The 11,019-nt window shown below is 45.4% G+C and overlaps 1 protein-coding gene across 1 annotated transcript; it reads right to left on the bottom strand.

The window, feature by feature from the left end:
• Window positions 1-3,517: 3,517 nt before the first annotated feature.
• C2cd4a (C2 calcium dependent domain containing 4A) lies at window positions 3,518-5,355 on the bottom strand. The gene is made up of 2 exons (XM_052189432.1): window positions 5,181-5,355; window positions 3,518-4,766 (listed from the first exon to the last, which is right to left on the bottom strand). The coding sequence occupies exon 2, from the start codon at window positions 4,720-4,722 to the stop codon at window positions 3,700-3,702; it is 1,023 nt and encodes a 340-aa protein (XP_052045392.1). The 5' UTR covers window positions 4,723-4,766; window positions 5,181-5,355; the 3' UTR covers window positions 3,518-3,699.
• Between the last annotated feature and the right edge of the window lie 5,664 nt (window positions 5,356-11,019).

Genomic DNA, 11,019 nt, shown 5'->3' with positions numbered 1-11,019 from the left:
CTGCCACAGAGACACGGCCACAGCTTGGTCCTGTAGGTGAGTCTTGCTCAGGTCAAGCTGACAATCAGTATGAATTATCACGGTGGGTAAATGACATGATGATTTTTCTTTCCTTTCTTGTTTTCATTTTATGTTTTTTTTTAAATGGCAAATAAATTCTTTGTGAGCTTCTAGCTTTACAACCACTGTTGGGGAGAGTGAATCTTGTAGCTTGTATGTGCCTGTGTACCTGCATGTCCGTATGGGCACCACTTGTACAAAGGTGCCCAGAGAGCTCAGAAGAGGACATTGGACCCCTGAGAGTTGGTGGTTATGAGCCACTTGGTGTGGGTCCTGAGAACTGAACCTGGATCTTCTGCAAGAGCAGCAAGTACTCGTAACCCCTGAGCCACCTCTCCAGCCTCAGAGCATGGTTACAGAAGGTTTCCAAAACTGACAAGCCACTGTCACCATGCGCACACCCCTTTATTCTAATACTTGGCTAATACAGGTCACCAACGATTGATTGAAATACTGTTTTAATTGCTTCTGTATTAGTATGTGCAAATTTTTCTTCTCATAATTCCCTATACAACACATATAAAATCTACTTAAATACGGCATTCATACCATGCTAGCTGTAATAGTCAACCTACAAATTATTTAGAGGCTGTGCATAAGCTGTATGCAAATAATGAAACAATATATCATTTATATAAGGGACTTTGAGCATCTGAAGATTTCAACATCTGTATAGATCAAGAAACTAATCTCTCTCCATTTGATACAGGATCTTTATATATATATATATATATATATATATATATATATATATATATATATTCCAGGCTTGACCTCTTTCCCTCTCTTGGTTTTGGTACAGGATCTTGTTATGTAATCCAGCCTCCATTTGAATTTGTGGGAATCTTCCAGATTCTTCCATCTGAGGTTGAGATTACAAAGGCACACCATCAAGCCCTCCCCTTTTATTATAGAGGTGTTTTCACACCTTTTCTCTCACTAGTTATTTTTAGTTGGGGATTTCTACTGCAACCTGAAACTAATAAACAACTTCAACAACATCTGTTTTTGAGCCAGATGTGGTGACAAATGCCCATAATTCCAGCAGCTGGGAGGTGGAGCTCGGAGACTGTGAGCTAGGAGCTAGGCACACATACAAGCTACAAGAAGTTCCAAGTCGTCTTTGGCTACATAGCTCATTTGAGATTGCCAGACTGGACTATAAGAGAGACCATATTTTAAAAAAATATGAAAAAGTAAGAAAGAAAAAGAAAACAGAACTTTGATTGCCTGAGATGGTCTACCAAGGTGAGATCCACGAACAAACCCTGATCAATCCACTAGAGGGCAGCAAGCACAACCAAATTTAACATTGCTCCCAGAAAAGACTGGTGATATGGCAAGTATATATTACAAATATGATTTGTTAAATGTAATTCAAATTAGCTCAATTATGTGAAATAAATCTATGCAGATGTTTCTATTTGTAATCATGGTGTGGGAGTTCACTAGGTTAAAAGACAAGGTTTTAGCTCATACAAATTATGAGATTTAAAGTAATCCAATATTTACCATTTTGACTCACTCTTGAGACATTACATAGTTGCACAAAATGATACCTAAAGGACTTTTCAAGCTGGATAATTCCTTGGTTCTGATGTTTGCTTTTTTTCATTTTATTTCAGTCTTTTAGGAATCCTTCCCACTATAGTCTTAGACGGGCAACTGTAGCCTTTACTGATGAGGATTCTGGTTAGAAATACCCACCATGGAGAATTAGATTCTCCAATTTCTTGGAGAATCTAAGACTTTAAAATATATTAACTCACCTTCTTGGGGAAATTTACCTAATATAATGGCATGTGTGTAATCTAGTGGGGACAGAGACTGCTTAGAATAAGGACTAGAATAAGGACTGGCTATATCTCAACCACCAGTACAACCTGTCACACAGCTAAGTCATTTCCACTTTCTATTTTCACTTTAGGAGACCTCTAAAATCACGAAGGGCTTGATATAGTACATACGGAAAAGGGCAGGAGCCAGGCAAGAACGACTGTTCAGCCATCGCTCGTGTGGTTAGCAACAGCAAGCTGCTAGAAGCAGGTGATTTAGACAGAGGTGATATTTTCCAATGGTCGCTGTTGTAAATCCTCACCACAGTATTCAGTTTGAGATATACCAGAAACGGAAACTCTTTTCTTAATAGCATCCTTCGGGAGTGCGCATTGTTAACACTGCCAAATGCAGTGCCAACAGAAGCCATTTGTCCAGTCAACGTGGCCACGGTTTATGCTGTCTTGTATACTTTATCATCCTTTGCTCTTGCTTAGGATATGTCTTCTGCTTATCTGCCCAAGAACAGAAGTGAGTATGAGGGAAGAAGGGAAATCGTCCTTAAGACACCGGAGAGCTTATTAGAAGCCAGAGGTAGAACACCGTTCTGAGTGCTCTCCCTCTGGACTGCTGCACTGGCAGACTAGCTCAGCACGCGTCAGTGAAGTGGTGTTCTGGACCCTATGGGTCTGAGGTGGGTTGGCATTTCCCTCAGTCTCAGACTGGTGTCATTAGTATTTGTTTATACGTCACTATTTCCACCAGTCTGCTTTCCCTGATGAAAATGAGCAGTATGATTTCAAACTCAGAGCCATTTTTTCAGACACTTTTGGAGGATTTTTTTTTTTTTTTAAATTTCAGGCAGGGGTTCATTTAGCTTATCCTAGCTTTTAACTCCCTGCATAGCTGAGCATGGTGGCCTCGAACTTCTGACACATCTGCTTCCACCTCCCAGTATTGTGATTACAGGTATGTGTTGATAGGACCTAAGGTTCAAACAGTTCTGGGGATGGAACCCATGACGTTGTATGAGCACTATACTAACTGAGCTATGCCCCAGTTCCCAGACAAGCATTTTAATACTGATGTCCTACATTCAAACCCCAACTTTTCTTTATTTTGTGCCTCAGTATTCTCATCTGCAAGATGGGAATAGTCGTGCCTACTATTGGGGTTAGGGTGAGGTCACCCCAGAGGAAAGCTTGCAGGAATTTTTCCTCTCCTTCCATCATGAAGGTCCCACAATTCTCACAGATTCCAATTATGGTGAAGAGGCTTGGTGGCAAGCACCTTTACCATCGACTCAATCTTTACCATTGGTCAATCTTACAAGACCCTGGCCTTTCTTATGAAACATCTTAACACATCGCAAGTAACTGACAGTATCAGTCTCAAAGGATGTCATAGAATGAACGAACTTTTCAAACAAGGCTGGTCTAACATCGACATTAACTATTTTCCAGTTGGAATGTGTGAACATATAAAATACAATTACTGTCTACAGTGGGAACACTGCTCAACACTACCCCATTGCTCAACAGAAATTTCAAGGTGTCTGCCCACACGAAAAGAAGTTACATATGTTACGGTGATAATCCAGGATCATCTCTGCCAGAATTGGACTGAAACAAAGCCCTGATTAGAAAAATGAACACATGTTTATTTTGTACAAATGGTTGTCAGTCACTGTCCAAGAGCCAAGAGGCTTGAGAGTGTGCCAGGACCAAGACCTGCAAGTGTCTAGGGGCCAAGAAGCTGCAAGTGTTCCAGGAACAAGAGGCTACAAGTGTCCCTGGGCCAAGAGTCTCTGTGCATCTCATGGCCATGCGACCTTAGGTCTCCAGGGCGCCAGGGGAGCCCCGCTCAGAGCAGTAGCAGAGAGCCCAGCAGCAGCTCGCCCTGGCCCAGTGGTCGTCCGCGCTCCAGCCCGCGGCCCTTGCTCTCGGCCTTGATGCGCACGGCCAGGCGGCGCAGCTGCTCCTCCGGGAGCCCGTCGAAGCAGCAGTCCTGGTCCAGGGCGGCCTTGCGGCTGCGGCGGACCACACTGGCGCGCTGCTGGCCCGACGGCCGCAGCACCAGGCTGAGGCGGCAGCCCAGGGCGCGGGGCTCGAGCGCGGCGGCCGGGCCCTCAGCGCGCAGCAGGCGGAGGCGGAGGCAGGCGCTGCGCGGACAGTACTCGGCTGCCAGGCGCAGCGTGCAACCCCCGCGGCCAAGAGCCACGTTGGCCTCCGCTTGCAGGCGCTCGGGATCCCGGCTGGTGGGGGCCGGGGGCGCGCAGGAGGCGGCGCGCTCGTTCTCGTCGCCTCGGGACGCGGGGCGCGCGCTGGCCTGACGTCGAGGGGCCCGCAGCGCGCGGCTCAGCAGCCTTCCGGGGGAGCGCAGGAGGCGGCGTCTGCCAGGAGCAGGAGTGGGCGTCGAGACCTGGGCAGTGTCTGGGTCGCCAGGCGCAGGGCGCGGAGCGTCCGGGACTTGGCGCGGGCTCGCGTAGGTGTGCGTGCGGTGGCGAAGCCCGGGCCGGCGGACCGGGACACCAGGGTGGCCGAGGAGGAGCGACTCCTTCCGGCGCGTGTGCGGGCTCTCGAGCAGCGCGCAGAAGCCGTAAACGGTGCGCGCGCGGGGCAGGTGCGGGAGGGAGAGCGCAGCCTGAGAGCGCGGGTCCCAGTCGGTGCGGCCCGCGCCGTCGTCGGTCACCGCGTCCGCAGCCCAGGCATCGCGCAGCGCAGCCCAGGCAGTGCTAGGCTCCAGCCTCGGCGGGATGCAGAACTCTGGGATGCGGTCTGGTGTGAGCACGTTTGCGCACGCAGTGGACGAGCGAGCTTTGGAGCGGTGGGCGCGCCCCGGGAGAAACCCATCTCTGTCTCGCAAGAGCCGCTCCAGACACCACATCTGGCCGCTAGCGTCCGAACGGGGTGATCTCTGTTCGAGACTGCCTGAAACACGTAAACGCATACTTGTCAGAGGCAGTCTGGAGGAAAGCAGAAATTTGTCTCCTTTCTCCGACTTCATCCCTTGCCCCAATTACAAACTGGTTTTACAGATTGCAAAACAATCGTATATGGCCCATCCTGTTTCTAGTCAGATGCCTGGTAGATTTGCAGCTTGCTGCAGTCTTTTTCGTCCTACCTCTTTTCCAGTCTTCTGACTTGCGCCTCTGCCCCTAGTGCCAAGAGGAGCTTTGCTTTGAACATTTGTGCATGCATTTCCTGAAACCTTAAATGTCTAGTACACTCTAACCCTCCGTGAGAACACACACACACACACACCAGAAATGGTGACTCCTCCCAGAGAGCTTCAGACTACCCGGGTCTCACACTCAGGAGGGAACTGGGTTTCCATTCATATACCTGGTGTTCAGAGTCAGACGATTTTCAAACCCGCGGAGGAGAAATTCAAAGCGCGCGCGGCAGAGTTGATCCCTGGTGTTCCAGGATAGCTGGCCCGGGCTTTTATACCGGCTGCTTTGATGCTGCTTGGTAACCTGAAGCCCCACCCTCCCAGGTCCCTCTGCCACGTGGATGGATTTGCTGAGCTGATCCTGCAGCTAGTTCTGCTGCGGTTGGAGCTGTTCTCCAAAACCCCGAACGACTTTGTTTCCTCACATGGAAAACAGGATTAAGTGTGGACCATGTTGCAGTCCTTGTGGGACAAACAAAATGAACGTGAGTGCACAGAAGCACTCCGCACGCACCATCGGAAAGAAGCCAGAAATCGGGTTTGTCTTACCCAAATGGCCGTTCCCATCTCCCACCTTCTTGCTGTCAGCATGGAAAGTTTTACTTTCTGCATTCTGTTCTGATTTTAGAGGCCATTTCTCTGTTGATTTTAAATCACTCTGGGGTGGTGGTAGGGGCTATGGGGTTCCGGAAACGTTACATATTTGTCTTGGGTGGGGTTACAGGGGTGTATTCCTATGTAAAGAAATCATCTAGTATACACTTAAGATATATATTTAAAAAACCACAACCTTCTTAAGCAGAATGCTAATTTTTAATTAGGGAATTATACTCCATACATCCAGCTATTGGCATTATCCTTGTGGACACACACACTAACCATATCTGACTTCTGCAAACTGTGCCCATCTGAGACCTCCATCCTTTCTTTTGAAAACTGGTGTTTCTCCTTTAAGAGAGTTGCTTGCAGCTTGAGTTGAAAGAGATCTGGAGATATTTGAATTGGAGTATGGACATAGGGTATTTTGCTGCCTTGCAAATGAATGGCCTCTCCAAGCAGTGTTGAATGCATTAAGTTAACTTTAGGCAAAGGGTTGGGGGAGGGGTTTCTGTTTGGAGCATGTCCTGTGTGTTTTTGGCCTACAGGACATACAGACAATGTGCTATAACACTTAATCTCTAAAGTTGTCACAGGAACCTTAGGAAATTTGGATTATCCATTTTTTAATAAACAACCCTCCTCCCCCAGCATTTCCGATGTTAAATAACTTACCCATTGTCACTAAGGAAAGGAAAGAAAATGAAAGAAATGCCCATTAATGAATAGTCATTGAGTTACTAGGGGATTAATATGTAGTGTTAAGCAATGTGTATGGAACATAGCAAATGCTAGACAGAAGCAGTGAGTATCAGTATTGTTACTTACGGTGAGAGTGGGAACAGTGACAGGAATGAAGAAAATTGGCTTTGAATTCATAACAGAAAAGTAGTATCTTACTCTGAGCAGGCTACTGAGTGTTTCTGAGCCTTGATAGCCAATGTGAAGACCACAATAACACACAGTGTATGTTTGCCCTCGGATGAAATATGTAACACGAATGAACAGTGTGGCAAAGGACTGGATGTGCATAATATTAGCTGTTATAATATCCACTGTCAGTACACCAGACACTCCTTAGATCATTCATGTGTTTAAAGCAGAATGCACAGACTGCTTCCTGGGTTTTAACCATCACAATAGATCCATGAATCCAGGCTGTCCCAGGCCCAGTCAGCTTCTCTTCAACTCTTAGAAGGAGGAAATGGTAAAAGTTGAAATACTTGAATCTAGCCAGGGAGGTAGTGAAAAAGAAAAATGTAAAACTATTTTATTTTTAGTATGTGTATGCACATGAGGGCACACACACACACACACACACACACACACACTCATGCAAGTGCATGCAGATGCAGCCAGAGGCCATAAGAGGGCGACGAATTCCCTGGAGGTGAAATCACAGTTGTGAGCTGCCCCACATGGGGTGCTGGGAACCAAACTTTGGTCCTTCACAAGAGAATCCAGTGCTTTTAGCTATGGAAGCATCTCTCCAGCATCAAGGGACTTTGGACTCTTTTAATATTTAGTCTGATAGAATTGGAGCGGGTCCCTGGGTCTGTGACTAGATTCTCCTTCATCTTATAACTTCTCTATTCCTGGCTCAAATTCTTGGCCCAAGGTTCACTTTGTGATAGAGTAATTGTTAAGCTGTACCTTAAGGGCATGTACACATATATGTTCAAACTCAATTTTTCTTTTCCTGAGGAAAAGTGCCACCGCCGCCGATTCCATGTGATCCTGGATGTATGCCTGCCTATGCAGCTTATAGACAAGAGCTGTGTGTGCTTGTTACAGGCACTCTCCATGCTCTTGTAGTCATTTCTCTCTGTGTATATACATACACAGAAAATATTTGGGATAATTTCCCCCAAAATAGTATCACCAGGTTTTTAGGTTGGTTGAATTTTAAGTCAGTTTTGTATCTCCTTTGTGATTTTTTTTTAAAAATTGTTTGAAAAAAATTTAAATGTAAGAAAACAATGAGGCTGTTGTTATAAAGATGATACATGGTACATACCAACAGATTTCAAGACTGTCGTGACATAAAAGCAGATAAACACTGCAGATAACATTTAAAAAGCAAAACAAAACAAAATCCGACAAGGACTATGGGAACTCAGTCTGAGAAATTGTGACTCAGGGTTACACTCCTGCTGAACCCAGCTTGTAGGTGGAAGTGGTCATCTATATTGCACGGACTGCTGTTGGAGTGAAGACATTCTTGTGGATTCTCTGGGCAGCCAGCAAGTGCTGCCAACAGTCGTTGTTATTGTTACCACGCAGGCTTGTTTAGCCAGGAATCAGCTGATTCACACTGAAAGTCTTGAAAAACATCCCTCTGCTCAGCCAAGCAAAGTAGGCTTGTTTTATTTTTATTAACAGTCCACCTTCTTTAGTAACACCTCGGAGACATTTCCTGTATAAGGTTTCTTGAAAACAACAGAGACGTGCCTCCCTCGGCCAGTTCTCTGTGACCACAGAAGTCTCATGTTTTACTTAACACGGAAGCATGAGCCATCCAGTACTTGGGAGGTTGCTGTAATCTGGTCCAGCCAGGTGTCCAGAACACACGAATCTCCTCAGAAGGCAGAGATCATTCTGAGCTCATACCTGTAGCCCTGGGGCTATCTGGAGATGGAGCTGTGAAAACAACAACCATTGTGGCTGGATGTATCCTCAGAGTAAATAGAAAAGGAACATTTAAAAACAGAGTTAGTGAGGAAAGAATGGGAGAGGTTGAAGTTGAACATGTGTGCTAGTGTTCTGTGGCACAGTCGGGCAAAGATAGTTAACAGTGTTGTGTTATATATAACTGAAAATAGCTAGAAAAGATTTTCAATGCATTCACCCTTCAGGCAAATACAGGCTTAAAGTGCTGGCTATGTTAATTATACTCATCAAAAAGTTCCTTGATATTTAGATAAACCCTAAATCACAGTGTGTCATAGCTAGTAAAATGAACAAATTTTTGGGTGTCAATAAAAAAAAGTAATGAACAGATTTACAAAAATACTACACAAGAGGTTGGGGGTCTAGAAAGCAAGAGAGATTACCTGCTGATGCACTGATTCACACATCTCCTTCAGCCCTGGGAAGTATGGCGTGCAGGACCGGTGGGCTTTAGCTTTATGGTTATCAACGTGTGGAACACTGGGTGAACCCCTCAGTTCTCTCTGGTTTTCACTGTACTTAGGTCAGCAGTTCTCAGCATGGGGGTTCAACCCCTTGGGGGGTTGAATGTCAGATATACTGTGTATCAGGTATTTACATCACAATTCATAGCAGTAGCAAAATTACAGTTCTGAAGTAGCAATGAAATAATGTTAAGGTTAGGGGTTACCACAACGTGAGGAACTGTATTAAAGGGTCGCAGCATTAGGAAGGTTGAGGACCGCGTGCCCACAGAGGTCAGAAGAGATCATTGGATCCCCTGGAACTGGAATTACAGGTGGCTGTCAGCAGCTGTGTGGGCACTGGACATTGAATTTGGGACCCATACAAGAACAACCATTTCTCTTAATCACTGAGTCTAGCCCCTGGTGGTGTTTTGACATTAATTATGGGATGAGGAGGGTAGGATGGGATAGAAATGATGTAGATTCAGTACGCATATGAGGTTCTTACATTTTTCTTGTTATTCATTTATTTTTGGGATTATAATAACAACATTTCTCCCTCCCCTTTCCTCTCTCTAAACTCTCCTATGCACTATCTCTGTTCTCCTTCAGAGATCTCCTTCAAACTCATGGCTTCTTTTTCATCAATTGTTATCGCATGCATTTATGTATTTTTATATGATGTCTGTCTGTCTATTCCTGAATATAACCTGTTCACTCTTTATAATGTAAGGTATACGTATGTTTTCAGGACTGGTCAGCACTGGATCACCAATGGCGTGCTCTCCTCAGGGAGGGTCAGCTCCCCTGCTCTCCAGCTTTTTCAGTTGCCTGTTGTTCTTTCGTAATGCTGAGGCCATATGGGATTTTCCCCTGTCCAGTTTAGATCAGAAGTCCACCCCCAAGGGTTTCTCTGTGTAGTCCTGGATGTCCTGCAACTCATTCTGTAGACCCGACTGTCCTCAAATTCATAGAAGTCCACCTGCCTCTGCCTCCCAAGTGCTGGGACTAAAAGTGTGCACCACCACTGCCTGGCTCAGGAATTCTTTAAAAATAAAGTGGAATGTATATTTTTAGTTTTTAAAGAAGTGTGGAAGGTTTGGTATATTACTGGAGGTATACAGTCAGTCATCAGGATCTCCAAATAGGCTCAAGATGGAAAATGGCAAAATTTCAAAACTCTCATTAGTAGAGAATAATATTATTTGTATTAAAATGTTTGGATTTTCCACTCTAGGTTTTTTATTCTGTTAGTAGCCTTTGAAAGAGACCTACGAACAGCTGATAGTCCAGTGGTGATTACCTTGTATAATGATTGACAGAGGAAAGGGTGGCGGCATTTAAAGAAGGAAATTAGTTACTCCTCTGAGATTTGGAGGGCGTCGTTTAGCATTCCTGAGGTTAAATATTCACTACATCTTTTCTTATACATTTCTATTAAAATTAATTACCCCACAAACTGTTAGTGAGACACACAGCAAGATGACAACTAATGACAGATATACTGGTTAAAAAGACTACTCATAAAGCAGAATTAAGCCTGGGAGAGCATGCACATCTGTTATCCTTTCAAACCTGTAATGTGCGGTTGAAGTGTAGGACATGGCTCCTGGAGGGTCAGTGGGGCTCATGCCCCCCTAGGCTGTGCTTCCGCCTCTACCATAGGCTTAACCACACCATGCTCCTGCGTTCGAGTCTCACTGTCTTCCAAACCCTTTGCGCTGTGTTTATTGCTTACCTCAAATCAACAGCCACACACATTGTTCTTTAAACTCCCTCAGTGAAACTACTAGTCAGTAGGAGCACAGGCAGGGAGAGGGAGAGAGAGGGAGGTGTTTAGTGACTTGCTCGATTGCTGTGGTAAAATACCCAGCAAAAGCAACTTTAGGTTTGTCTTGGCTCTCCATTCAAGGTACAGTAATTCCTCCTGCTGTGGAAGTCAAGGCACTAAGAGCTTGAAGCAGCTAGTCACATCCTGATAAAGAGGAAGGGGGTGGGGTAGGGGTGGAGGTGTGTGTGTGTGTGAGTGTGTGTGTGTGTGTGTGTGTGTGTGTGTGAGAGAGAGAGAGAGAGAGAGAGAGAGAGAGAGAGAGAGAGAGAGAGAGTCTTATGCTCAACTCTATTTTTATATACAGTTCAGGATCCCACCCTCAGGCATGGTGCCACTCAAGGTGGGCAGGCTTTTTATCTTAGTTATCCAAATCAAGCTAATCCCCTACTGGCACGCCCAGGGGCCTATCTCCCAGGTGGTTTCTTATCTTATCAAACTGACAATTGAGATTAACTATCCCAAAGA

This window comes from Apodemus sylvaticus, chromosome 7 (assembly GCF_947179515.1).
Source record: "Apodemus sylvaticus chromosome 7, mApoSyl1.1, whole genome shotgun sequence".
NCBI classification, from domain to species: Eukaryota; Metazoa; Chordata; class Mammalia; order Rodentia; family Muridae; genus Apodemus; species Apodemus sylvaticus.
The sequence above is the reverse complement of the archived record's forward strand: the minus strand, read 5'-3'. Positions and strand labels throughout refer to the sequence as shown.

Excerpts from the sequence above, each read along its gene's own strand:
- C2cd4a (XM_052189432.1), bottom strand. The coding sequence starts at position 4,722 with ATGTGGTGTCTGGAGCGGCTCTTGCGAGACAGAGATGGGTTTCTCCCG.